The sequence below is a fragment of the Cebus imitator genome, unplaced genomic scaffold, assembly GCF_001604975.1.
Source record: "Cebus imitator isolate Cc_AM_T3 unplaced genomic scaffold, Cebus_imitator-1.0 Scaffold187, whole genome shotgun sequence".
NCBI lineage: Eukaryota > Metazoa > Chordata > Mammalia > Primates > Cebidae > Cebus > Cebus imitator.
In genome coordinates, this window is record NW_016107502.1 from 2,062,166 (window position 1) to 2,089,631 (window position 27,466).

Here is a 27,466-nt window from a genome sequence, read left to right on the forward strand (position 1 = left end):
TTTAGTAGAGACGGGGTTTCACCATGTTGACCAGGATGGTCTCGATCTCTTGACCTCGTGATCCACCCGCCTCGGCCTCCCAAAGTGCTGGGATTACAGGCTTGAGCCACCGCGCCCGGCCTGTCCTTAACCCTTTTTATACATACAGGTATTTGTGTTTCAAGTTTTTTTTTCTTAATGAAAAAGTGAAAAATGTAGGAGTAGAAAAAAAAGTGTAATGAACCCTTTCATTCATTACTTAGTTTCTTTCTTTTTTTTTTTGTTTGAGATGGAGTCTTGTTCGGTCGCTCAGGCTGGAGTGCAGTGGCTCAATCTTAGCTCACTGCAACCTCCACCTCCTGGGTTCAAGCAATTCTGCCTCAGCCTCCCAAGTAGCTGGGATTATAGATGCGCGCCACCACGCTTGGCTAATTCATTACTTAGTTTCAACAGTGATCAATATTGTGCGAATCTTATTTTCATTTCTTTGCTTCTCTATTTCCTTCTGAGAGCAAGCGTTAACATTTTTATTTAGCAGAAAAAAATAAGATACAGAGATAGAAAGTGCTTCATGGGCTGATGGAAAGGCAGGCCTGTATTAACAGCCCTTGTCTCTTCAGTTGCTGCCCATTGAAAAAGCTGCTCGAAAGCAGAAGGCCCGGGAAGCTGCTGCTGGGTGAGTTTTGGAAGCTGTTGGGATGGAGCATAGGCAGCAGCTGGGGTGGGGGAAGCTGTGAGGAAGGAGGAGGTGTTTGTTTTGGTCTGTGAATCACTCTGTTCCTGGACCTATTTCTAGGGTCCAGTGGAGTGAAGAGGAGACAGAGGATGAAGAGGAAGAGGAAGAAGTGACCTCTGAGTCAGGTCCCCCAAAAGAGGAGGAGGCAGATGGGGGCCTGCAGATCAATGTGGATGAGGAGCCGTTTGTGCTGCCCCCTGCTGGGGAGATGGAGCAGGATATCCTTGCAGGACAGAGTGAGCAGTAGGAGGAAGGTGCTTAGGGATTTCCAGGCCCCAGGACATCATGACACAGTTCCTTAACAGGCCCACATGCCCAGGCTCCAGACCTGCAACGAGTTCACAAGCGGATCCAGGATATCGTGGGAATCCTGCGTGATTTTGGGGCTCAGCGGGAAGAAGGGCGGTCTCGTTCTGAATACCTGAACCGGCTCAAGAAGGATCTGGCCACCTACTACTGCTATGGAGACTTCCTGCTTGGCAAGCTCGTGGACCTCTTCCCTCTGTCTGAGGTACTAGATTGCCAGAATGCCCCCTCTGCTTTTCTTTCTCACCACCTTACCCTGTGTAAGGAAGATGTTCGAGCCTCCTTGTCTCCCTCCTCTGAGCTCCTTAGCCAGCCTCACTTATTACCTGCTGTCTTTCCCGAAGCTGGTGGAGTTCTTAGAAGCTAATGAGGTGCCTCGGCCCGTCACCCTCCGGACCAATACCTTGAAAACCCGACGCCGAGACCTTGCCCAGGTAAGGTGTGGCTTTTGAGGTTTGCTCACCTCAGAAGGGGACTGACTTCTGCCAACTCCAGAGGTTCCCCTATGCCACCCTGACTGGGTGGGGCCTTAGCACCTAAGCAAGATCCCGGGAGGCAAACCCATAGGCCTGGTGTCTTTGGCAGGCTGGGGGCATAGGACCTCTGGGAAATGGGAAGTTCATCCCTCCATCCGGCCTCTGCTCCCTGTGACTGGGATGAGACTGCAGGATGAGCGTGCTGCCTCCCAAGAAAAGTGGAAGATCATTGAGGAGCTGGGGAAACATAATTTCTCACTGCAAAAAAAAGACATGTGCACATATGCACACTCAGTATTTTGAAGTCATTTCCAAGGGTTCAGGGGCCCCAGGGTAAAGACCCCCTGTTCTGAAGTCAATTGTTTGGGTATATGTGTTGTGTATCTCTTGGTGTAAAGAAAGCCTAATAATGTAATGTCCTGTAACCAATATTATTAAATTTTTTGGATGGGGGAGGGGCTCGGCCTCTTAGAAAATCAGATGCCACCTCCAGGAAATAATAGGAGGTGGCATCCTGCACCGTTGGAATGAAGTTCAGACCTTGAGTTAGGAGCCTGAGGTTAAGAAAAAAGGGCACCACAGGATGGGGTGGGAGAGAGAAACTGCTCAATGAGTCCATGATGACTGTGTTCTCAGTAAGCACTCTCGGAGTTGTGGGGCCATGGGCCGTGCTCTTATGAACCATGTTTTTAATGTCTTTATCTGTTTTCTGGGAAGAGTAGCCTATGAGGTTATTAAAATCTTCATCCTGGTCTGGCGTGGTGGCTCACGCCTGAAATCCCAGCACTTTGGGAGGCTGAGGCAGGCGGATCACCTGAGGTCGGGAGCTTGAGACCAGCCTGGCCAACAAGGTGAAACCCTCTCTCTATGAAAAATACAAAAATTAGCCTGATGTGGTGGTGCATACCTTTAGTCCCAGCTACTCGGGAGGCAGAGGCACGAGGAAGAATCGCTTGAATCCAGGAGGTGGAGGTTGCTGTGAGCCGAGATTGTGCCACTGCACTCTAGCCTGGGCAACAGAGTGAGACTCCATCTNAAACTATGAAAGAAAAAGATTTCCCTTATGGTCTCTACTTTTAAGAAATGTGTTTTAACTGTCTCTACAAGAGATGGCAAGATTCCATCAGAAAGGCTCAAAGTATTATCAGAGTTCAGAACGTCACACAATGCTTACATACCAGTAGTTTACCATCTTTCAAAATATTTTCCAAATTACCTATCTTGTGAAAGGCAGACATGGGATTATTATTTCTTTACTTAAAATATATAAAGTTATAGAAAGCTCAAGTAATTGTTCCAAGTCTAAAAGCAAGTAAAGTGACAGAAACAGGTCTTCTGACTCCTGATTCAGTATTTTCACCATTCTACACTTTCCTCATTGGGATGAATGGGAAGATTTGAAGAAAGGCAGAATTGTTTTCCAATTACTAAGAAGACATGAACCTAAACCATGGAAAGCACATGTAAGAGCATGGATAGAGTTATTCTGGTTCAGTAGAGCTTAAGGCTTACACAGGACCAAAGTGGAACACAGGCTGGAAATGTAAGCTAGATTATATCTTTCCTCCTAACCAGTGTAGCAAATGTTCTTCCTAACCTGTTATTACTCAGGTCGAGTATTGGATTCTGCTGGACATTCATGGGAACCCTTCAATCAACTGGAAATGAAAGACTAAGACTCAGGAAGGAGATTTAGGAATCAACTAATAGAGATGAGATCTGAAGTTAAACTGTGGAATAAAGAAAAGCACAAAGAAACACCTAACTAAAAACAATCTATATTTAAGACACAGTAGGGGCTGGGGGTGGTAGCTCAGGCCTGTAATCCCAGCACTTTGGGAGGCTGAGGCAGGTGTTTCACCTGAGGTCGGGAGTTTGAGACCACTCTGGCCAACATGGTGAAACTCCATCTTTACTAAAAAACACAAAAATTAGCTAGGAGTGGTGGCAGGCGACTGTAATCCCAGCTACTCAGGAGGCCGAGGCAGGAGAATTGCTTAAATACAGGAGGTGGGGCTCGGAGTGGTGGCTCACGCCTGTAATCCCAGCACTTTAGGAGGCCAAGGCAGGTGGATCACGAGGTCAGGAGTCGAGATCAGCCTGGCCAAGATGGTAAAACCCTGTCTCTACTAAAAAATACAAAAAGTAGCTGGGTGGGTGGTGGGTGCCTGTAATCCCAGCTACACGGAAGGCTGAGTGAGGAGAATCACTTGAACCCAGGAGGTGGAGGTTGCAGTGAGCTGAGATTGCGTCACTGGACTCTAGCCTGGGTGACAGAGCAAGACTCTGTCTCAGAAAAAAAAATCCAGGAGGTGGAGGTTGCAGTGAGCTGACATGGCACCACTGCACTCCAGCCTGCATGACAAAGCAAGACAATGAGATAAACAAAAAAAAAAAAAAAAAAAAAAATCTTCATTCCTCTTCAGGCTCTAATCAATCGTGGGGTTAACCTGGATCCCCTGGGCAAGTGGTCAAAGACTGGACTAGTGGTATATGATTCTTCTGTGCCCATTGGTAAGTCTCCCGTACCCAAGAGCCCTTCCACCTCTGTTCCTGTCCCTACTGCATGTCACAGGGTGCTCCTTCTCCACAGGTGCTACCCCCGAGTACCTGGCTGGGCACTACATGCTGCAGGGAGCTTCTAGCATGTTGCCTGTCATGGCCTTGGCACCCCAGGAACATGAGCGGATCCTGGACATGTGTTCTGCCCCTGGAGGAAAGACCAGCTACATTGGTATGAGAGAGGGGCAGGCAGGTGGGATTCACTGGCCTCTCTTGCTTTTGAAAGTAGATGGGGTTGCTGACTCTCTAGTGCTCACGGAATGCAATGTACAGGCAGCTAGCAGAGTGGTGAGGAGCAGTTTCTGGAGTTGGCCTGGATTCCAGTGCCGGTGTGCCACTTACTAATCATCTGACTATGGGTCCTCTTTTGTCTTCCGTGAAATGGGATGGTAATTGTGCTTGGGTCAGGCCTGTATTATGCTTGGATTGTGAGTGTTAAGATGATGCATTTAGAAGTCCTTGGCAGTGTTCAGCACATAATCAGTAGTCATAACTTTTATTAAGCTGCTATTACTTAAAAGAAGTAATTTAGTATGTACCAGACAGGTGTTCAGTAAAAATAGGAAAACCACATCGGTAGACTTGCCAACCACCAGGGGCTAGTGCAGAGTGGATCAGCCTATACAGTGGGCCGGCTTCTTGGGAGTGAAGTTGCCTTGAGGTGATGATGCTTCTCATGTGGATTCCCGGACAGGAGGGTGGGAGCAAGTGTGGAGATGGCGTAACCGGCTGATCAGCACTGTTACTGCCCTCCCTTTAGCTCAGCTGATGAAGAACACAGGTGTGATCCTTGCCAATGACGCCAATGCTGAGCGGCTCAAGAGTGTTGTGGGCAATTTGCACCGGCTGGGAGTCACCAACACTGTTATCAGCCATTATGATGGGCGTCAGTTCCCCAAGGTGAGGCTTGGGCAGTGTCTCCTGATGAGGCTTCTTCCACTTTACCTTCACCCTTCCTGACCTCAATGTTTAGACTTGACCCTAGTAAATGGTGCACTGCCGGTTGCAGAAGAGACATCTGATTCATCTGTTTCTTTTCCCCAGGTGGTGGGAGGCTTTGACCGAGTACTGCTGGATGCTCCCTGCAGTGGCACTGGGGTCATCTCCAAGGACCCAGCTGTGAAGACTAACAAGGTGAGGATTTGGGTGGTGGGCCCCTGAGAGGCCTTGGCTGGGTCTTGTAGAGCTGGAAAGAGGGGTGGGGACTCTCCTCCCCTCCTGAGGCTACCTTTGGGTCTCCGTTTGGGACAGGATGAGAAGGACATTCTGCGCTGTGCTCACCTCCAGAAGGAGTTGCTCCTGAGTGCTATTGACTCTGTCAATGCCACCTCCAAGACAGGAGGCTACCTCGTTTACTGCACCTGTTCTATCATGGTGAGACTCCGCCATGGCAGAGCCGGGAGGCTGGGCTGGGAGGGCTCTTTGCCCATTAGAGCTCCCTTAAGTTCCAGCTCTGCTTTTTCCTCCCTTCTGTCTTTGTCTTCCCCTCGCATCCAGGTGGAAGAGAATGAGTGGGTGGTCGACTACGCTCTGAAAAAGAGGAATGTGCGACTGGTGCCCACAGGCCTAGACTTTGGCCAGGAAGGTTTTACCCGCTTTCGAGAAAGGCGCTTCCACCCCAGTCTGCGTTCTACCCGACGCTTCTACCCTCATACCCACAATATGGATGGCTTCTTTATTGCGAAGTTCAAGAAATTCTCCAATTCTATCCCCCAGTTCCAGACAGGTAAGTGATGTTTTTTACCCTTCGTCACCACTTTTGCTCTTTCCACCTTTCAGGAGGCTTTATGGAGTGACAGAAGTTCGGGAAAGGAAAGATCCATGCATTCCTTACTCCAGCCTTTGCATGCTTGGATGAGAGAAGCCTTTCATTCCAGCTAGAATTGTTTTTAAGTGCTGGGTCCGTGTGAATAGGTTAAAGGGTTCATAAGGATGGAGGCCTTTTCCTGTATTCTGCCAAGTGGCTGCAGTTGTTCAGCACTAAATGCATTCCAAATGCAGGTTGTGGTTTCTTTTCCTTCTTGGCACAGGTTGACTTACTGGTACTATGCCTCTGCTGGTCCAGCATTCTCAGCACTGGGTTGGAACAGAGCTCCACAGAACTGTCAGCAGTTCTTTGAGCCCATCAAACTCATTGCAGATTGTTTTCTCAGCCATCTTGAGGAGTCCGGCCTGGATCTCAAGGGAAGGGTGGGGTTTTCTGAAACAGCCTTAAGAGCGCCGCTGACCAGGCGCGGTGGCTCACACCTGTAATCCTAGCACTTTGGGAAGCCGAGCAGGCAGATCACGAGGTCAAGAAATCGAGACCATCCAGGCCAAAATGGTGAAACCCCATCTCTACTAAAAAATACAAAAATTAGCTGGGCGTGGTGGCACATGCCTGTAGTTCCAGCTATTCAGGAGGCTAAGGCAGGAGAATTGCCTGAACCCGGGAGGTGAAGGTTGTGGTGAGCTGAGATCATGCCACTGCACTCCAGCCTGGCGCCTGGTGACAGAGTGAGATTCTGTCTAAAAAGCAAAAACAAGAGTGCTGCTTACTGGGCTATATCCCTGGGTTTAGTTGGAAGAGGGAGAGAAGAGATACTTCATAAACAGTAGAATTTGTCTGGGCGTGATGGCTCATGCCTGTAATCCCAGCACTTTGGGAGGCCAAGGCAGGGAGATCACCTGAGGTCAGGAGTTTGACATAGTGAAACCCCATCTCTACTAAAAATACAAGAATCAGCCAGGCATGGTGGCCTGTGCCTGTAGTCTCAGGTACTCGGGAGGCTGAGGTAGGAGAATCGCTTGAACCTGGGAGGTGGAGGTTGGAGTGAGATCCTGCCATTGCATTCCAGCCTGGGCAACAGTGAGACTCTGTCTCAAAAAAGAAAAGAAAAAGTAAAATTTGCTATAACTTAAAAAGTACATAAAATGTTAGTCCTTGTTGATGTTCTCCTAGCTAGTCTCTGGTAGTTGTGGGAATCTTAATTATCCTGCACTTCATCACAATCCAAATGGAAAAAAACTTCTCTAATTTAAAAAATAAATAGGCTAGGTGTCCTGGTGGCTCATGCCTGTAAATCCCAGCACTTTGGGAGGCTGAGGCAGTAGGATCACTTAAGACCACGAGTTTGAGACCTGTCTGGGCAACATAGGGAGACTTTGTCTATAGTTCAGTTACTCTGAAGCTGAGGCAGGAGGATCCCTTGAGCCCCAGGAATTTGAGGTTGCAGTGAGCTATTATGGCACCACTGCATCGACACCCTGCCTCAAAAAAAACAAAAAATATCTCTACTAAAAATACCAAAAAAAAAAAAAAAAAAAGGTAAATAAAAAAGTAAATTAGGCTGGGCACAGTGGCTCACGCCTGTAATCCTAGCACTTTGAGAGGCTGAGGTGGGTGGATCACCTGAGGTCAGGAGTTCGAGACCAGCCTGACCAACATGGAAAAACGCCGTCTCTAATAAAAATACGAAATTAGCCGGGTGTGATGATGCATGCCTGTAATCCCAGCTACTCAGGAGGCTGAGGCAGGAGGATTGCTTGAACGTGAGAGGTGGAGGTTGTGGTGAGCCGAGATTGCACCATTGCACTCCAGCCTGGGCAACAAGAGCAAAACTCCATCTCAAAAAATAAAAATAAAAAATAAGTAATACGTAAAGCCTAGTGCTTCAGATTTGTTCAGAAGACGCTGTGAGGCTGGGCGCGGTGGCTCACACCTGTAACTCCAGCAGTTTGTGAGGCTGAGGCAGGTGGATCCCACGAGGTCAGGAGTTCGAGACCAGCCTGGTCAACATGGTGAAACCCTGTTTTTACTAAAAATACAAAAATTAGCCAGCCGTGGTGGCACATGCTTGTAATCATCAGGAGGCTGAGGCGGGAGAATCACTTGAACCCAGGAGGCAGAGGTTGCAGTGAGCCGAGATGACACCACTGCTCTCCAGCCTGGGCGACAGAGCGAGACTCTGTCTCAAAAAAAAACCAAAGGCCGGGCGCGGTGGCTCACGCCTGTAATCCCAGCACTTTGGGAGGCCGAGGCGGGTGGATCACGAGGTCAAGAGATCGAGACCATCCTGGTCAACATGGTGAAACCCCGTCTCTACTAAAAATACAAAAAATTAGCTGGGCATGGTGGCGCGTGCTTGTAATCCCAGCTACTCAGGAGGCTGAGGCAGGAGAATTGCCTGAACCCAGGAGGCGGAGGTTGTGGTGAGCCGAGATCGAGCCATTGCACTCCAGCCTGGGTAACAAAAGTGAAACTCCGTCTAAAAAAAAAAAAAAAAAAAAACCAAACCCTGAGATTCATCTCTTCCTTATAGCATTTTGTTACTCCTGTTCTCAAGGGGGCACAGCTTCCTGTAAAAATCTTTTGGCCCAGCTTGGCCCCGGCCTCTGCCTGTAATCCTAGCACTTTGGGAGGCCAAGGTGGGCAGATCACCTGAGGTCAGGAGTTCAAGACCTCCCTGACCAAAATGGAGAAACCCTGCCTCTACTAAAAATACAAAATTAGCCAGGAGTGGTGGTGCAAGTCTGTAATCCCAGCTACTTGGAGTCTGAGGCAGGAGAATCACTTGAACCTGGGAAGTAGAGATTGTGCTGAGCTAAGATCGTGCCATTGCATTTCAGCCTGGACAAGAAGAGCAAAAACAAACAACCTTTTGGCTCAAGGATAGGCAGTGATCTTGATCTTTTTTTTTTTTTTTTTTGAGACTGAGTCTTGCTCTATCACCCAGGCTAGAGTGCAGTGCTACAATCTCAGCTCACTGAAACCTCCGCCTTCCAGGTTCAACTGATTCTTGTGCCTCAGACTCCCAAGTAGGTGGGATTATAGGTGTGTGCCACCATGCCTGGCTAATTTTTATAATTTTAGTAGAGACAGTTTTGCCATGTTGGCTAGGCTGGGTCTTGAACTCCTGGCCTCAAGCAATCCACTTGCCTTGGCCTTCCAAAGTGCTGGAATTGGAGGTGTGAGCTACCATGCCTTGCCTATAGGCAGTGATCTCTTTTTCTTTCTTTTTTTTTTAGAAGTTCAACAAATATTTAATGTGTGCATATTGATTGTCTTTTTCTTTTTTTTTAAGTTCTTTTTTATTACACTTTAAGATCTGGGATACACATGCAGATTGTGCAGGTTTGTTACATATGTACACACATGCCATGGTGGTGATTTGCTGCATCCATCACCCCGTCTTCTATCTACATTAGGTATTTCTCCTAATGCTATCCCTCCCTGATACCCCACCCCCTGCTATTCCTCTCCTAACCCACTACCCCGTAGGCCCCAGTATGTGATGTTCTTCTCCCTGTGTCTGTGTGTTCTTATTGTTCAACGCCCACTTATGAGTAAGAACATGCTGTGTTTGATTTTCTATTCTTGTGTCAGTCTGCTGATAATGATGGTTTCCAGTTTCATCCATGTCCCTACAAAGGATGTGAACTCATCCTTTTTTATGGCTGCATAGTATTCCATGGTGTATATGTGCCACATTTTCTTTATCCAGTCTATCATTGATGGGCATTTAGGTTGGTTCCAAGTCTTTGCTATTGTGAACAGTGCCACAGTAAACATATGTGTGCATGTGTCCTTATAATAGAATGATTTATAATCCTTTGGGTGTATACCCAGTAATGGGATTGCTGGGTCAACTGATATTTCTATTTCTAGATCCTTGAGGAATTGCCACACTGTCTTCCACAATGGTTGAATTAATTTACGCTCCCACCAACAGTGTAAAAGTGTTCCTATTTCTCCACATCCTCTCCAGCATCTGTTGTCTCCTGATTTTTTAATGATTGCCATTCGAACTGGCGTGAGGTGGTATCTCAATGTGGTTTTGATTTGCGTTTCTCTAATGACCAGTGGCAGTGATCTCTTAATACAAGTTTCAACTAGGACTTGAGTAAAGGTGACGTGATACTAAGTAATTACTAAGTAATGGGAATTTAGGTAATCTGCTCTTAGGTACTGACCTAATTGTATGGAACTCCTGGCCAAGAGATGGCAGTTCTCATATTTTAATATGAGAATATTAAAATATGGTGACCAGGCCCATTTTCTGACATGATCTATTTAATTTTAACCCCAGGAAATTCTGAAACAACCACACCTACAAATGTAGACTTGCCTCAGGTCATCCCCAAGTCTGAGAATAGCAGCCAGCCAGCCAAGAAGGCCAAGAGGGCTGCAAAGGCAAAGCAGCAGCTGCAGAAACAGCAACATCCCAAGAAGGCCTCCCCCCAGAAGCTGAATGGCATCTCCAAAGGGGCAGACTCAGAACTGTCCACTATACCTTCTGTCACAAAGACCCAAGCTTCCTCCAGGCTCCAGGATAGCAGTCAGCCAGCTGGAAAAGCTGAAGGGATCAGGGAGCCAAAGGTGGCTGGGAAGCTAAAGCAGCGATCACCTAAATTACAGTCCTCCAAGAAAGTTGCCTTCCTCAAGCAGAATGCCCCTCCCAAGGGCACAGACACAGAAACACCGGCTGTGCTATCCCCATCCAAGACCCAGGCCACCCTTAAGCCTAAGGACGGTCGTCAGCCCTTTGGAAGGGCCAAGGGGGTTGAGAAGCAGCAGTTGCCAGAGCAGCCTTCCAAGAAAGCTGCCTTCCAGAAACAGAATGGCACCCCCAAGGGGCTTCAGTCTCCCACTGTGTCTCTTGTCAGTTCCAGCCACACCCCACCAGCAAAGAGGAGGAAATCTCAGTCCAGGGGCAACAGCCAGCTGCTCCTGTCTTAGATGGTTGAAAACTAGACGGGTGGCTCACTGCCTTTGTCACCGGTTTGGAACTCTTGCCTCTGTGAGGAAGCCTTTTGCACTGTGCATGCCCATGAAATTGAATACACATTTTACAACCTCTGGCCCCTGAGTATTTTTTGAGGGAACTGGATACTGCCTTTGCTGCTTTAAGGGTAGGGATGGGAAGGTGGGACTGGGGTTTTGAGCAGAGGGAATGGTTGGGTGCTACTGAGAAGTCAGGTCAGTTTTAGGCTCCTGCATCCTTGGGTCTTCCCAGGAAAGGAGAGCCCTGGAGTGAGAGTTACAGGAGTTTGCACTGTGGGAAGAGGAGGGCAGCAGAAGTGTAGGGGAAGGCCAGGCGTGGTGGCTCACGCCTGCAATCCTAGCACTTTGGGAGATCAAGGTGGGCGGGTCACTTGAGATCAGAGTTCGAGACCAGCGTGGCCAACGTGGTGAAACCCAAAATGCAAAAAATTAGCCAGGCGTTGTGGCGGGTGCCTGTAATCCCAGCTACTCGGGAGGCTGAGGCAGGTGAATTGCTTGAATCCGGGAGGTAGAGATTGCAGTGAGTCAAGATCGCGCCACTGCACTCCAGCCTGGGCAAGAGTGAGACTCGGTCTCAAAAATCAAGAAGTGTAGGGGAGATGGGCTTGTCACCAGAACCCATGGGGTCCTGGGCTTTACGCCACCCCCGCTGGTTTCCAAGCGGTGGCTCTCCTCGGCCCTGCGCTCGGCCTCGGACCCGGAAAGGTCTAGGGTCCGGCCTCCAATTGGAGCCTGTCATTGGCTTCCCCCTCGGCCCGCCTCCTGACCTCTGCCCCGCCGCCGAGCCGCCTGATTGGTCGGCCCTGTCCCGCCGGCGCCGCATTGGCTCTTCTCGCTCGCCCTCCATCCCTGCTCCTGCACCGGTCTGCATCTCCCAGCAGAAGGCGCAGCCATGAATCCGTTATTCGGCCCCAATCTCTTCCTCCTACAGCAGGAGCAGCAGGGCCTGGCCGGGCCGCTGGGGGACCCACTGGGAGGCGACCACTTCGCCGGGGGAGGAGACTTGCCGCCGGCGCCTCTCTCGCCTGCCGGCCCTGCTGCCTACTCGCCACCCGGGCCGGGCCCGGCCCCGCCTGCCGCCATGGCCCTCCGCAATGACCTGGGCTCCAACATCAACGTGCTCAAGACCCTGAACCTCCGGTTCCGCTGCTTCCTGGCCAAGGTGCACGAGCTGGAGCGTCGGAACCGGCTGCTGGAGAAGCAGCTGCAGCAAGCGCTGGAGGAGGGTAAGCAGGGCCGGCGGGGCCTGGGTCGCCGCGACCAGGCCGTGCAGACCGGCTTCGTCAGCCCCATCCGGCCCCTGGGGCTGCCGCTGGGCGCCCGGCCGGCCGCCGTCTGCAGCCCGTCTGCGCGGGTGCTGGGCTCGCCCGCGCGCTCGCCGGCCGGCCCCCTCGCCCCCTCCGCGGCCAGCCTCTCGTCGTCCTCTACCTCCACCTCCACCGCCTACTCCTCATCGGCCCGCTTCATGCCGGGCACCATCTGGTCCTTCTCGCACGCCCGCCGGCTCGGGCCGGGACTGGAGCCCACTCTGGTACAAGGACCTGGCTTGTCGTGGGTGCACCCGGATGGGGTGGGCGTCCAGATCGACACCATCACCCCCGAGATCCGAGCGCTCTACAACGTGCTGGCCAAAGTGAAGCGGGAGCGGGACGAGTACAAGCGGAGGTAGGGACAGGGACCTGTGTGTGTCATGCCACTCACAACGCGCTGGGAGTCGGTGTGGGTTCCTAAGAATGTGGGGTGAAAAGAATGAGAGTAAAGTGTGTGCTGTATAATGAGCTTGGAAGGAATTGGATGCAGGGGACTAGAATCCGCAGAGAATGCAGAAGCCCCACTCGAGACAGGAATAAAGACGTTGGCAGAAGAACACTGGGCGATTCCTACTTTTCCGGCTTGTTCTGTGCCATCCAGGCTTAACTGCGGGCTTTGTGATGTGTGAAAGGTACTGAGTCTGAGGCCTACCAGTCTCAGCCCTGGAGCAGTTTAGCGACATAAGGTTCAAAAGTAGGAGGCAAGGATATAGTGTACATTGGGGAGACTAAATTGAGTGAAAATGGAAGGGGGTAATGAGGAAGGGGCTGCAACCTGCAGTGAGTGATTCTTTCACAGCCCAGGGTTTCTTAAAGAATATTGATGGAAACCAGGTACCTGCTCTGGTTTCACAGGAAAAGTTCCGGGACCTCAAGCCATTGCTTGTGTAGGTCAACAAAGTGGGAACAGAAAGAGTAAAGGAATTCCCTAGGGTAAGGGTGGAAAGCAGGGCTGATGGGGAATCTCTGGCAGTATAAAGCCCCAGCAGTGGAGGGAGAGTGGAGAGCCAGCAAGGAACTGAGCAGGAAGAAGCTGGGATACAGACACTCCCTAGGACCTCGAGGCGGTGGGGCGGGCCCAGTGCAGTCTATGGATGAAGATTTGGCAGAGAAAAGCCAGGCCCCGAGGGGCGAGGGGAAGGGATGTGATGCCAGGAGTGCTGGCTGTATACCAAGAGGATTCCTTAGATGGTTGATAACCAGGCGGAAAGGACAGGAGTGAGAGCAGAGGTAGTGTCTTGCAGACTCCGACCCATGCCATGGTTGAGGAGGAAGGGGGTGACAGTCAGAGGAGGCTTTGGTTTGGGGGCCTCCCGTCTCATCTCAGCTATTAGGACCCCTTATGGGCAGGCCTGGGAACTATCTATGCAGCCCAGTGTAGCAGGGGTTCAGCACTGGGTGAGGATTGGCCGAATGTTCTAGGAAATGACTGCTGGGTTGAGGGGGAGACCTTCAGGGATCTCTACCCTACTGGAGTCTACAAGAGGACAAATTAGCAGGCTTTCTGAGTTCGAGTCCTGTCCTCATGCAGGCTTCCTTAGCTGTGTCCTTGGGCGTTTCAGTTGTCCTGAAATGGTTATTCAGGTGCCACCCAGAACCAGCCTGTTTTGCCCCTGTAGGGGTTAACTGCCACATTTGGCAGTGGAACAGTGGAACAGTTCTGGAATGTATCCATAACCACAGGAACAACTGCTGTTCTCAGGAGCTTTTTTTTTTTTTTTTTTTTTTTAAAATTTAGGGGGTTTTTTTTTTTTTTTTTTTTTTTTTAAACTGAAGGAGTGTTTGTCCTTGATCCAGCTGTCCAGGGCAGGAAAGAGATATTCCTTGGAGACCGATTAGCTCATCACTCTGCAGCGCACTGCTGTGTAGAGGGCTGTAGCTAGGCTCGGATGGTACGTGACACTGGCAGTGACTCTTCTTCCACCCCAGATCCCCTGCCCTCATTCTGGTCTCTTTATAGCAACACTGTAACTCCCGTCTTCCCCCTGGAAGGCCTGGGATGGCTTGAGCACTAAACTGGGAGGTAGCTAAAGGCTTCCTGGGTTCTATTTTCAGCTCCCCTGCCTTGTGTGTGACCTTTTTTTGAGCCCCCATTTTTCCAACATAAGAATGGTCCCTGCTTTCTCTCTTCAAGTCAGGGATACAGCTTTTTGGAATAGAGGTGTTTGGTCCATGCAGAATGCATGGAAATCGCTCAAGGTCTGCCCATATTTAAGGGAACCTTGTAAGTGAGACCAGATGGAAGTAGAGGTCAAAATGAACCTGTTTATGTGAAGTCTGGCTGGAGAGCAAATAGAATTGTAGTGGGCTTCCAGATGATCCATTTTCAGATTTTTTACCCTGTAAGATTTCATTAAGCTTAACCTTTAGCTACTGTCTTACTTAAGCTTCTTCCGGGCTTCACTGAGCTCACTGTCAGACAGCCCCTCCTGCCCTCCTTCACGCATCTTGTCCAGGGTTAGCATGCCCTTGACAGGCTTACTGTCTTCCTCCAGGGACTTGTGGGCTCCCGGGGCATGAGGGCACCACAGTTCGTGCCTTCATGTTGTAGATGAAGAAAGCAAGACCCAGAAAAGATAAAGGTCTTAGCTAAGAAAACATACAACCTGATATGACCAGGCCCCTTACTGGCCTGACTGTGTGCGCAAGAATGCCAGGGGCAAGGGGAGAAGCACATATAGGACCCACAGGAAAGGGGGCTGGGAGCCAGGCAGGCTGGGAGCCGGGCTGTGTGGGGAGCCAGCAGGGTGGTGGCTGGGCTGGCTGCCTCCTCCTGCTCTGGCCAGCAGGGAGGGGCAGCCGAGGTGATGTGGAGGAGTTATTATTAGGAGTACTGCAGTGCGGCTGTGAGTGAGGAGATGGGACCCAGAAGCTGACATAGGAAGGAAGATGGAGGGAAGGGGACGAAAGGGCTTAACCCAAGACTATAGAAGCTGCCCACTTAGATTTCCATTTTCTTGCTGTCTTCCTAGCCCCTTCCTAACCACCTATCTGATGTTGAGGTTTCTGTCTTGGTGCAGTTCCCGTCCTTTCTCAGGCTGACAGAAGTGATGAGCTCACAGGAACAGGGTCTGAGATGTGCTGCTACGCCAGCCAGACTGCGGGGCAGGTCCTAAGCAGTGCATTGCCCCAGCTTCCATCTCTGTGATGGAATGGAATATGTACCGCCTGCCATGGCCGATGAGACGTGACAAAGCTGGCTCTGGGAAGCATGTGCTACCTAGCACCCTGTGCTGTGGCCCAGTGTCGTCCAGACCGCTGCGGTCTTAGTCTCTGAATTCTGGGTCCCGGGAGAGGCTGCTTCTAGCGCTCATCCACTGTACTCACTGGGCCCCTTTACATGCTCTGCTTTCCCTCTGGGTTTGAGTGCTAGTAACCCCAGGCTCGTGTGTCCACTGCTGTCATGCTGCTGGGGAGCTTCTGGCCTCTGAGCCAGGCTGGTCACCCCCCTGTGGCTCACTTAGAGGAGGCTCTGGGTGGGCAGTTTCTGGAGCTTGTGGGGAACAACTTTGAGTGTCTCCTATCAGGCTCTTGACCCACTCTGTTGATACAGTATGTGTCCTGCAGATGCTTTTACAGGGTTAAATGATACCACAAGAGGCAGGGCAGCGGGCTCGACGAGCTCTGTTCTGGTGCGGGCAGGAGGCGGGAGCCCGGATCTGTGCGACTGAAGGTGGGAGACTGGGCCGGGTGGACCTGGTGGTCTGGTGTGGGCAGGAGGTGGGCGATGAGGCCAGCCAGGCAGTTGGCTGAGCTGGGGCCTGAGTGGGGATGGGCGCCACAGAGGACCGGAGCCGCAGCAGTTGCTCAAACAGAGCTCCTGGTGTGCGACCCGGAGGTTCTGGGAAGGCAGCTGGCGAGCTCGACGCCCGTCAGGAAGCACGGAGCCACGTGACAGCTGCAGTTGGCCACCGGCTGGCTGGCCAGGCATTCCCGTGCCCTGCTCCTCCCCAGCCAGGGAACCAGAACTGGGGTCTGAGGCCTGGACCAGAGCAGTGGGGACAGGGAGCTGTGGGGACAGGGAAGGACTCTGTCCCTAAGCTCGCTCCGCCCTTCCCTGTCAGGTGGGAAGAGGAGTACACAGTACGGATCCAGCTGCAAGATCGTGTCAGTGAGCTCCAGGAGGTGAGGGTTGTGCCCCACCCACTGCCCATGCTTCCCTGGGCGCCCCGTCTGGCCGCGACCCTGGCATCATCTGCCTGTCCCTCCTTGTCATCTTTACCTTCTTCCCACCTCAGCAGTGTCACTAACATCAGGGTTTCTCCCAACTGCAGGAAGCCCAGGAGGCTGATGCCTGCCAGGAGGAGCTGGCACTGAAGGTGGAACAGTTGAAGGCTGAGCTGGTGGTCTTCAAGGGGCTCATGAGTAACGTGAGTGCAGCCCCAGGCTTCCCCGAGGGTCAGCGTGAGGCTTTTTAGGCCGGAGCAGCAGGCCCTTCTAGAGTTGGCCTGTTGGCGTCCTGTCCACGCCTCCTTCCCTTCTCTTTGCTCCCCTTCCCTTTTCCCCTAGCCACCCCCAACTCCAGAGAAAGAGAAGGAACAAAAGTCTTGGTGTTGCGTCTCAGAGGTGGTGCAGCTTCTGAGGGCCTGGGGCTGCAGAGCAGCTAGTGAGTGGCTTCTGGGGTGGAGGCTCTGCGGCTGGGACTGGGGCCCTGGGCCAATTCCTGAGCCTCTGAGGCCTCACCTTCGGAGTGGGGAAAGAAAGGCGTGCACTCTGCAGGAGTATTGTGAAGGTGATCGTGTACTTAGGACAGTGCCCGTCACGCAGCGTTAGCTGGAAGAGTGTTAGCTGTTGCAATTATTACAGTCCTTTCTCTACACTTATAATTCCCAGGAGTCTCTTTCTCTCTGGGAATCTAAGTTCTAGGAGGATGAGGAGTGCTGATCCAGGGAGCCCCTACGTGTCCCAGGGAGCCCCTACATGTCCCAGGCACTGGCCGTGCCCTCCAGGGCTTCCGTTTGGCCAGGGAGCAGTGGTCGGAGCTGCCATGCCCAGCATATTCACACAGTGCTGTGGGGAGACCACTGCCACCCAGGAAGAGGGGTGCATTCAGCTCAGGGAGACTCCACGGACGAGGCACTGGTGCAATGTGGTGGGAGGATGAGGACCTTGCCAGGCCTTATTCATCTTTGTCTGGAGAGCTGGGTGCCTCCTCACTGTTCCCCGCGTTCCTGGACAGAACCTGTCGGAGCTGGATACCAAGATCCAGGAGAAAGCCATGAAGGTGGATATGGACATCTGCCGTCGCATCGACATCACCGCCAAGCTCTGTGACGTGGCTCAGCAGCGCAACTGCGAGGACATGATCCAGATGTTCCAGGTGAGGACGGAGCTGCCTCCGCTCTCTGGGGAGGGTGGGGCAGGTGGATGCTTCCTCGGTGGCTGGCCCGGAACGCAGGCCCTGCCTCCCACTTGGGGAGCCTTATCCTGGCACCTGGGGCCCTTGCGGGGCTAGGCTGGGGGGCAAGGAGCAGCGTCAGGAGGGGCGCTGTGGAAGCTATCTCTAACGCCGTCTCTCCCTTCCCCCTCTCTCTCCTCTGTCTGCTTCCTCTCCTCTCTTCCTCTCATCTTCTCTCTTGCTTCCTCCACAGAAGAAGCTGGTTAGTTTGATCTCACGCAAGCTTATTAATGTCCCAGTCCCAGTTTCTAAGCTGCCTAGGCCTCCTGGCCCTCAGTTTGGGCCCGCTGGGCTCTTCAGCACACATTTTTTTCTCCCCTTTCTCTTTTCCTTGCTGTTCCCCCTTTCTCTCTCTCTCTCTCTCTCTCTCTCTCTCTCGTTCTCTTGACTGCATTTCTTTCTCTCCCTTCTGCCCCGGCTTTCCAGATCTGGATGTGATTCAGGTTCTCCTTTGTGCACATTGCACCCTCATCCTCCTTGCAGCCTAAAGCTTTTTTTTTAGTTGAGTCCTTTAATCAAAAAGGCTTTTTTTAGAAAAAAAAATTCCTCTTGAGCCATCATGCATATCTGACTGCGGCCCTAACAGGCCCTTCCTCCCTCGTCTGACCGCGCTCTCTCTTTCTTCTTGTTCTGCCTTCTCGGTCTGCAGCCCCGGCCCCCGCTGTGTGTCTGTGTGTCTGGCCCTTGGTGACTGTCCGTGTTTCTGTTCCTGTCATTGTAACTGTGACTTCTCTCTCTGTGTGCCCCACCCTTCCTGCTGGTTCACGCTTCTCCCCCTGCCCGCCCTCTCTGCCCGGCCCCCCGCCCCCGCCCTTTCCCCTCATGCACCCGGCCTCGCCTCTGTAGTCTCTGCACTTGTCTCCCATTAAGGTCCCATCCATGGGGGGGCGGAAGCGGGAGCGCAAGGCTGCCGTCGAGGAGGACACCTCCCTGTCGGAGAGTGAGGGGCCCCGCCAGCCTGATGGGGATGAGGAGGAGAGCACAGCCCTCAGCATCAACGAGGAGATGCAGCGCATGCTCAGCCAGCTGTGAGTCCGCAGGCCGTGCTCCCACAGCACCGACGCCACAGCAGCCCAGGAGGCCGGAGCTCCCCAGTCCCCCGCCAGGACGAGGCCCCGCCCGCCCTGACACCCGGGTTCCCTGTCTCTAGGAGGGAGTATGATTTTGAGGACGACTGTGACAGCCTGACTTGGGAGGAGACTGAGGAGACCCTGCTGCTTTGGGAGGATTTCTCAGGCTATGCCATGGCAGCTGCAGAGGCCCAGGGAGAGGTAACCTCTGCTCCCGGCCTCAGGGCCCTCTGGCTCTGCCTCCAGCCCGACGCCCGGCCTCCCTCCCTGCACTCCTCGCTCTGTCCCCCCATGTGGCTGTCATCCTCTACCTGCGTCTCCCCTCTTCCTTGGTCCTTTTGCTTTTCTTTCTCCAGTTTCTTTAACCGGTCTTTCTCTCTTTCTCCCCCCGACTTGGCCCTGTGGAATGCGCCCCATCCCATCCCTCCCTGGCTGGCCTCCCTCGCTTCCCTTTCTACTCCAGCAGCAGGAAGACAGCCTGGAGAAGGTGATTAAAGATACGGAGTCCCTGTTCAAAACCCGGGAGAAGGAGTATCAGGAGACCATTGACCAGATAGAGGTAAGGGCAGGGGCAGAAGCCAGGGGCACAGTGTCGCAGAGGGTTTTGAGTGGGGCTGCAGGCGCAGTGGCCTCATCCCTCCTGAGGGACCTTAGAGACCAGGGTCTTGGGAGAAGTGGCCTCTCAGCTGTGGTCCTTCTGGTGGTCTGGTGGGCTCTGAAGACTCTGGAAGCAGACCGATGTCTGTTCAAATCTCAGCTCTGTCACTTACAATCACTCTGAACTTGTAACAAGTTACTTGTTCCCTCTGAGTCAGTTACTTTCCTTTTTATTTTTTTTCTTGAGACAAAGTCTCACTCTGTTTCACTCTTGCCTAGGCTGATCCTCCCACCCCAGCCTTCCGAGTAGCTGGGACCATAGGCGTGCACTACCACACCCAGCCAGTTTTTAATTTTTTCTTTTGTAGAGATGGGGGTCTCCCTGTGTTTCCCAGGCAGGTCTTAAATTCTTGGGCTCAAGTGATCCTCCTGCTTCAGCCTCTCAAAGTGCTGGAATTACAGGCATGAGCCATGTGCCCAGCCCCTGTACCTCTTCCTTCTTCTTTCCTTTTTCCTTCCTTCCTTCTTCCTTCCTTCTTTCCTCCCTCCCTCTTTTTCTTTTCTTTCCCCCCTCCCTCTCTCCTTTCTTTTTTTTCTTTCTTTCTGTCATGATCCTGCTGTGTCACTCCAGGCTCACTGCAGCCTCAATCTCCTGGATCCAAGCAATCCTCCTACCTCAGCCTCTTGAGTAGCTGAGACCACAGGTGTGCCACCACATCCAGCTAATTTTTTGATACTTTATAGAGACAGGGTCTCACTTGTTTTCCAGGCTGGCCTCAAACTTCTGGGTTCAAGCAATCCTCCCAGTTCGGCCTCACAAAGTGTTGGGATTACAGGCATGAGCCACTGTGCCCGGCCTCTTTATTTGTAAAATGAGGAATTTAATAAAACTTCCCCTATTGGATTGTTTAGAAGATCAGATGAAATAATGCACATATAGAGCTTAGGGCAGTGTCTGGCTCATAGTGAGTGTACCATAGTGGGGACTGTTTTATTATTGACACTATCAGTGCCGTAGCACTCAGAGGTGGACTAGGACATTCCTGTTTCTTCCACTCACTCACCCTTTGAGGTAACAGAGAAATCTCCAGGCTTTTTCCCGAGCCTTGAAGTACCTTCTAGAGGTACTTCTAGAGGCAAGTGGTACCTAAACCCAACCTAGAGGTACCTAGAGGCAAGTGGTACCTTAAACTCCAAGCTTTAGGAGCTGCAAGAAGGATTTGTGGAACCACAGAATGGAGGTTGCTGTGGGAGGAGGGATGGACAGGATGCCCATGAGCTTTCCTGCCCTGGTGAGATGGTCATTTCTGGACGCTCTGACTGGGGGAGAGGCCTGGTGCCTTCTCTGACTCTCAGCCTCTCTTGAAGCCCATGTGGCAGATTCATACCATCGTCCCCCCTTATCTGCAGGCATCCGCCAATGGATGCCTGAAACCAAAGACAGCACTGAACCCCTCATAGCTTGGGCCAGTTGCTGTCAATGGAACCTGTTTCTGTTCATGTCTTCCACCTACACATCCAGTGCCTTTTCTGTCTTAACTAAGCACTTTGCATGCACTGTGGCAGTAATTTTTGCAGTTCGAGATGTGACAGAAAAACTGGCACAAATTTGGTTTTTCTTCTTTACAATTTCACAGATAGGAGATTCATTCTTACTATAGATCTTAGCAACCTCAGCGTAGGATTCTTTTTCTTTTAAGTTGAAAAGTTTTACCTTTTCACTTAATGGAAGCACATTTTGGCTTCTCTTTGGCATATCCAAATTACCAGCATCACTACTGTTGTGCTTTGGGGCCATTATGAAGTGAAAATAAGGGTTCCTTGAACACAGGCACTGTGATACCGTGATGGTCAGTCTGATCTCTGAGATGGCTACTAACTGACTAATGGGCAGGCAGTGTAGGCAGTGTGGATCTTTGGGACAGAGGGAGGGTTCATGTTCTGGGCTGGAGAGAGTGAGGTTTAGTAGAGATGGGGTTTCCCCATTTTGGTTAGGCTGGTCTCGAACTCCTCACCTCAGGTGATCCGCCTGCCTTGGTCTCCCAAAGTGCTGAGATTACAGGCGTGAGCTACTGTGCTCAGCCTAGAGTGAGATTTTATCAGGCCACTCAGAACAGCATGCAATTTAAAACGTAGGAATTGCTTATTTCTGGAATCTTTCATTTAATATTTTCAGATCAAGGTTTACCTCTGGTACCTGAAGCCATGGAAATGACCTAGTGGATAAGGAGGGAGTGGCTTTACCCTTATTGCTCTCACACTGGGTGTGTTTGAGAAGGAAGTTGGGAAATTATTTTTCTACATACTAATTCTCCCACCACACATCAAATTGTCCTGCTCCTGCAAGCAAACCTGGTTTTCTTGGCCAGGTAGATGAGGTTTCCTGGATTTGTGCTGCTACCTAAAGACATGGCAAGGGAAACCAATCCTCCCCACTCTCCTGTCTACCCGGCTTGCTGCTTCCTCCTCCTGCCTGGCCTGATTCTCGCCTCCCTCTTTTGGTTGGTGGATTTAAGGTCTGGTGTTTTCATTGTGCCTTCAACCAAATAGGGGCCTTTACGCAGCCATATGCGTGAAGAAGAGATCTCGGGGCGCCATCTCTCCTTAGTCTCCCTGGACCTCAAGTGCCCAGTGTAAAACACGATCTGAATGAACGAAAAGAATATCCTACATGGAGTCAAACCTTTTAAACTATTTTCTGCTGGGCTCAGTGGTTCTCCCCTGTAATCCCAGCACTTTGGGAGGCCAAGGCAGGCGGATCACTTGAGATCAGGAGTTCAAGACCAGCCTGGCCACCAACATGGTGAAATCCTGTCTCTACTAAAAATACAAAAATTAGCCAGGCGTTGTGGTGGGTGCCTGTAATCCCGGTTATTTGGGAGACTGAGGCAGGAGAATCGCTGGAATCTGGGAGGCGGAGGCTGCAGTGAGCCCAGAATGCGCCACTGCACTCCAGCCTGGGTGACAGAGCAAGACTCTGTCTCAAAAAGAAAAAAAAAAGGTATTTTCAAGGCATCTGATTCCCCCACTCTCCCAGTACAATGACTTTAGGGCAGCAGTCCCCAACCTTTATGGTACCAGGGACTGGTTTTTTGGAAGGCAGTTTTTCCACTGACCTGAGTGGGGAATGGTTTCAGGATGATTCAAGCACATTATATTTATTGTGCACTTTATTTTTATTTATTTATTTATTTTATTTTTGAGACGGTGTCTTACTCTGTTGCCCAGGCTGGAGTGCAATGGCACGATTTTGGCTCACCACAACCTCCTCCTCCCTGGTTCAAGCGATTCTCCTGCTTCAGCCTCCTGAGTAGCTGGGATTACAGGCTCGCGGTGCCACACGTGGCTAATTTTGTATTTTTAGTAGAGACGGGGTTTCTCCACATTGGTCAGGCTGGTCTTGCTTGAACTGCCGACCTCAAGTGATCTGCCTGCCTTGGCCTCCCAAAGTGCTGGGACTACAGGCGTGAGCCACCGTCTTGGTCTGTGCACTTCATTTCTATCATTATTATGTTCTTGTTATACTGTTAATGACTTGTATAATTATTTCATTTTTTTACTGAAAATTATTTCATTTTCAGTAAAAAAATGAAATAATTATACAAGTCACCATAATGTGGAATCAGTGGGAGCCCTGAGCTGGTTTTCCTGCAACTAGACAGTCCTGTCTGGGGGTGACGGGAGACAGTGACAGATCATCAGGCATTAGATTCTCATAAGGAGCGTGCGGCCTGGATTCCTCACATGCACAGTTCACAATAGCGTTCCCGCTCCCGTGAGAATCTAATGCTGCTGTGGATCTGACAGGAGGGGGGGCCCAGGCGGTAATGCCAGTGATGGGGAGCAGCTGTAAATCCAGATGAAGCCTCGCCCACTTGCCCACTGCTCGCCTCCTGCTGTTGGGCCTGGTTCCTAACAGGCCACAGACAGGTACCGGTTTGTGGCCTGGGGGTTGAGGACTTCTGCGTTAGGGGAACCTTTAGGGGGACTTGCTGACCTCAGGAGTACCCAAGGTGCCTTTTTCTTTGTGACTTTTTATCTCAGGGTCACTAAGATGAAGCAAGGACCAGTTCCTCTGGTAAATCCACCACCCAGAGTGGCGGGCGGGAGGCAGTTCTTCCCCACTCCTCCTCACCTCTCTCTGTCTCCTCCCATCGCACCCCCAAGTCTGGTCACACAGCAAGCCTGCAGTTTTCAAGGTCGCTTATCAAGGGCATCCCCTGACTTGCACGTTCATCTCCTGACCGTGTTCCTGCTGTAAATTTGTGAATTAAGTGGGGACATAGAATATGCAGACTGCTGGGGGCAGTACTAGCCTTGTATTTCAGTAGAATGTATTTGGTTCATTTCCTTCCCAGTCTCCCTGAGTGATGGTTCCAGAACCCAGCACTCTGGCGTTTCCAAGGTAGAGAAATTGGGGTATAGGCAGCTGACCTGAGTAAGAGCTGGTAGCACGGTGCTTTCTCTCTGGGCTGAACAGTCATTGTGCTTCTCCTGCTGCTGTGGCAGCCAAGCCTGCCACTGGAGCTGTCCTCACTAGGGCTTCTCACCCACCCAGCTGCCATCTCACCCCACATGTCAGTGTCCTGACCATTACTGCTGTCTGGCCCTGTGGCCTGTTTCCTTCTTTCTCTAGGTCCCCACCACCTCTGTCCAGTCCAGGTGATGACAGCTGCCACCCTCCCCGTCCTCTTGCTCAGGCAGTCACAAAGGTCACCTCCAGGCAGTTTCATTTTGCCTCCCCTTATGGCCCTTGCCCTTTGTACCCAAACCAAAGAGAGGCAGTCGACTGTCCCCGGCCCAGAGCTTGTGCTGCCTGGCCCTGCCTCTTGGTCCGCCTCAGAGCCTGGGCTGCAGAATGGGCCCTGGGAGGGAGACTGGATTTCTTTGATTTTGAGACCCATGTTTTCTACATGTGACATTTCTGAAGTCAGGACACATCTCAGAATCAGTGGCACCTCCAACATGGGAGTCTTCCTTTTAGTGTCTGAAAATGGCTTTTAGGTGAGGAAATAAAGTGATGGGAAGAGGGTTGGGCCCCTTTCAGCAATGAGCCAGCTTCCTGTATGCCCCGGGTCTCATGGGCACTTCACAGAGTGAGTTAAATCCTGTTGAGGTCTGGGTCTGCAGGGATGAGAAAGCCGTGGCTAACCCTTAAATGAGCTCACAGTGCGGTCAGCACAGCACAGTGGATGAGGGTGAGCTGAGCCCAGCAGGACCCGACGTGGCCCTGGGGCCCGTGGATCTGCTCCATCCCGCCCACACTGACTTTCCTCGCAATCTGATCAGTCTGAATGCAGCCTGCAGCAGCACCTTTACATTCCTCCATGGGCAGAGATTTCCAGGAAAACCAGAGGAAATCATCGTGTGTTTGGTGCCTTCTGCCTCGGTCTGATTTGTTTTAAAATCAGCCTTCAGCAATGGCTGCCTGGGCTCCCAGCCCAGCCACTGCTCTTGGTGTGTTAGCCTCCGGGCGGGGGGAACAGAGGCACTGTGAACCCCACCTGCTAACCGCGATGGCCCTGCCTGCCCCACCACAGCTGGAGCTGGCCACGGCCAAGAATGACATGAACCGGCACCTGCACGAGTACATGGAGATGTGCAGCATGAAGCGCGGCCTGGACGTGCAGATGGAGACCTGCCGCCGGCTCATCACCCAGTCCGGAGACCGGTAGGCGCCTCCCCTGAGGTCCGGAGCCTTCCAGGGGGACGCAGGGAGGAGAAAGGGTGGAACACAGCCCCGAAGACCCTCAGGCTGTGACTGGGTCACATCTTGGTGTGGAGCTGCCCTTTGGGAGTCACCTGGTGTGGCTGTCCCACACCCACAGCTCTCTCCCCCTTGGCAGTTGGATGACATGGTGTCCATTCATGGCCGGAGGGCTGAAACCTCCCAAGGCCACCAGCTCTGGTGGTTCCTCTGGTTAGAGGCAGTTTAAAAACTGGCAAGAGGAGGCCAGGTGTGGTGGCTCACTCTTGTAATCCCAGCACTTCGGGAGGCCGAGGTGAGTGGATCATAAGGTCAGGAGTTTGAGACCAGCCTGGCCAACACAGTGAAACCTCGTCTCTACTAAAAATACAAAAAATTAGCTGGGCATGGTGGTGGGCACCTTTAATCTCAGCTACTAGGGAGGCTGAGGCAGGAGAATCGCTTGAACTCTGGAGGCGGAGGTTGCAGTAAGCCGAGATTGCACCACTGCACTCCACCCTGGGCAACAGAGCTAGACTCCATCTCAAAAAAAACAAAACAAAACAAAAAAAAAACTGTCAAGAAACAGTAGGGGCAGGTTTTTTTGGGGGGGGGTGTGTGTGTGTGTGACAAAATCTTACTTTGTCACCAGGCTGGAGTGCAGTTGCACAATCTCGCCTCACTGCAACCTCCGCTTCCCGGGTTCAAGCAATTCCCCTGCTTCAGCCTCCCGAGTAGCTGAGAATACAGGCTTGCGCCACCACGCCCGCAAGCCGTGTTTTAATAGAGATGGGGTTTCATCATGCTAGGCAGGATGGTCTCGATCTCCTGACCTCGTAATTCCCCGGCGCACCCCCCGCCTCAGCCTCCCATGCTGGGATTACAGGTGTGAGCCACCTCGCCTGACCTCAGCCTCTTGAGATCCCAAGACATAGGCGGGGCCCATTTCCCAGTCAGGGTGGAGTTGGAAAGAGTTCGCTTCCTGCTGCCCTCCTGCTGCCCCGCCCTCGCCTCTGGTGCTCCTCACCTGCTGCCAGAGGATGAGGCGGCAGGAAGAGGAGTGCCGACTTCAGGATTCCTGCCTGCCCCAAGGTTGACAACTGGTGTTTTTTTCTAGAAAGTCTCCTGCTTTCTCTGCGGTCCCGCTTAGCGACCCGCCGCCGCCGCCGCCAAGCGAGACTGAGGACTCAGATCGCGATGTCTCATCTGACAGCTCCCTGAGATAGAGACCTGACTCCCCCTTGCACGCCCCGGCCTGAGATCCTCCCAGCTGGGAGCTCAGCGAGGCAGAGGGCGGGGCTGCACAGAGGGGAGCATCACTTGCACCACTGCACGAGGCCTGGCCCCTGGGGACTGGGGCGCTCCTCCCTTGGGCTTCCTCCTCGGTCTTGGCTTCTCCTGGGCTCTGGGGTGTCTGGAGCTAGGCTTGGCCCTGCCCTTCCGGAGCCGTTTCCACCACAGTTGGGGCTCTCTGCCTTCATGTGTGGGTGTTTGCTACTTCCCCATCTTTAAAATGCTGCCAGAGCGATTACAGCCCCTCACCTTGTCCACGTGTCAGGAATGTGAATGTAGGGACCTTTCCTCCATCACTGTTGTCTGGAGCCGGCTCACTGTCTTCGGCACTGGTGCTAACTGGCCCAGGCACTGGAGTGGAATGAGTGCAGCTGGAGGCTAGGCGTGGCCACTGCAGCACACACAGTTGGAGAGGGCGTCTGTCCCTGTTAGTGTGGAGGGCATTGGGGCTGGCCGGGGCACCCTGTCCCTGCTATGGTTCATGTGCTCATGCTGTCCACCTGCTGGGTGGAATATATGTGGCTGTGGCCCTCTTGTGGAGGTGCCGTGCTTTAAAGAGGCCTTAGTGCCCGGGATGGGCACAATATCTTGAGGGGAGGTGGGAGCTCTTGCTCTCCCGGTCACTGCAGAATGACAGAGAAGGCGAAGCTCTGTGCATGCGTGCGCGTGTGTGCGCGCACTGGCTTAGAGTCTCAGTTTCAATTTTAAGTATCAGCTAAAGATGTGCCTCCTCTGTGTTTGTCATACACTGAGGCCAACAGGTTAAGGTGTCCTTGACTGTTGGAAAAGCCTGGAGAGACTGGGAGATGTGATTCATAACGCCTCCATATAGGAGGCTGTGCTGAGCTGACATTCGAATGGATTCTTTAATAATAATCAAACTGTCGAGTATCTTTGGTGTTACTGTTTCAAGCACTTCCTAATATTAACTAGTTTGAACTCTGAGGCAGGTACTTTTTAATTTTTTTGAGATGGAGTCCCACATTCTGTTGCCAAGGCTGGAGTGCAGTGCCGTGGCCTCAGCTCACTGCAGCCTTTTGAGTAGCTGGGACTACAGGTGTGCACCATCATGCCTGGCTAAATTTTGTTTCAGTAGGGGATGGAGTTTCAGCCAGGTTGGTCTCAAACTTCTGACTCAGGGGATCCACCCATCTTGGCCTCCCAAAGTGCTGGGGTTATAGGCGTGACCACGCTGCCCAAAGCAGGTCCCAGCTCCATGCCTTGCCCCTACCCAAGCTCCCCTAAGGATGATGATGGAAATAAGTCACCCTAACAAACACATAGTTCATC

At 52.1% G+C, this 27,466-nt stretch overlaps 2 protein-coding genes across 17 annotated transcripts in view; both read left to right on the forward strand.

Annotated features, from left to right (window-relative positions):
- NOP2 (NOP2 nucleolar protein) overlaps window positions 1-10,899 on the forward strand; it is a 16,100-nt gene extending 5,201 nt beyond the window's left edge. For 2 of the 6 annotated variants that reach the window (XM_017546127.2, XM_017546128.2), the window contains exons 6-16: window positions 600-655; window positions 776-933; window positions 1,027-1,226; window positions 1,366-1,455; window positions 3,924-4,011; window positions 4,091-4,231; window positions 4,820-4,959; window positions 5,104-5,193; window positions 5,311-5,433; window positions 5,557-5,785; window positions 10,128-10,899. In XM_017546127.2, the coding sequence (XP_017401616.1) occupies window positions 600-655; window positions 776-933; window positions 1,027-1,226; window positions 1,366-1,455; window positions 3,924-4,011; window positions 4,091-4,231; window positions 4,820-4,959; window positions 5,104-5,193; window positions 5,311-5,433; window positions 5,557-5,785; window positions 10,128-10,777 (1,965 nt within the window). In that variant the 3' untranslated portion in view covers window positions 10,778-10,899. Of the gene's footprint in view, window positions 1-599; window positions 656-775; window positions 934-1,026; window positions 1,227-1,365; window positions 1,456-3,923; window positions 4,012-4,090; window positions 4,253-4,819; window positions 4,960-5,103; window positions 5,194-5,310; window positions 5,786-10,127 lie in introns of all 6 variants that reach the window. The other 4 variants (XM_037744843.1, XM_037744844.1, XM_037744845.1 and 1 more) reach the window with 3 other exon arrangements.
- Window positions 10,900-11,646: 747 nt separating this feature from the next.
- Window positions 11,647-27,067, forward strand: IFFO1 (intermediate filament family orphan 1). Of its 11 annotated transcripts, none has more exons than XM_017546130.2 (10): window positions 11,647-12,487; window positions 16,197-16,257; window positions 16,407-16,502; window positions 17,312-17,452; window positions 17,724-17,732; window positions 18,377-18,558; window positions 18,681-18,801; window positions 19,064-19,159; window positions 24,738-24,868; window positions 26,001-27,067. In XM_017546130.2, exons 1-10 carry the CDS (start codon window positions 11,715-11,717, stop codon window positions 26,107-26,109), a joined length of 1,719 nt encoding a protein of 572 aa, XP_017401619.1. In that variant the 5' UTR covers window positions 11,647-11,714; the 3' UTR covers window positions 26,110-27,067. The 11 variants fall into 11 exon arrangements, with proteins under 11 accessions (XP_017401619.1, XP_017401623.1, XP_017401621.1 ...); XM_017546134.2 differs by having other exon boundaries at window positions 26,005-27,067; XM_017546132.2 differs by having other exon boundaries at window positions 19,067-19,159.
- The last annotated feature ends 399 nt before the right edge of the window (window positions 27,068-27,466 follow it).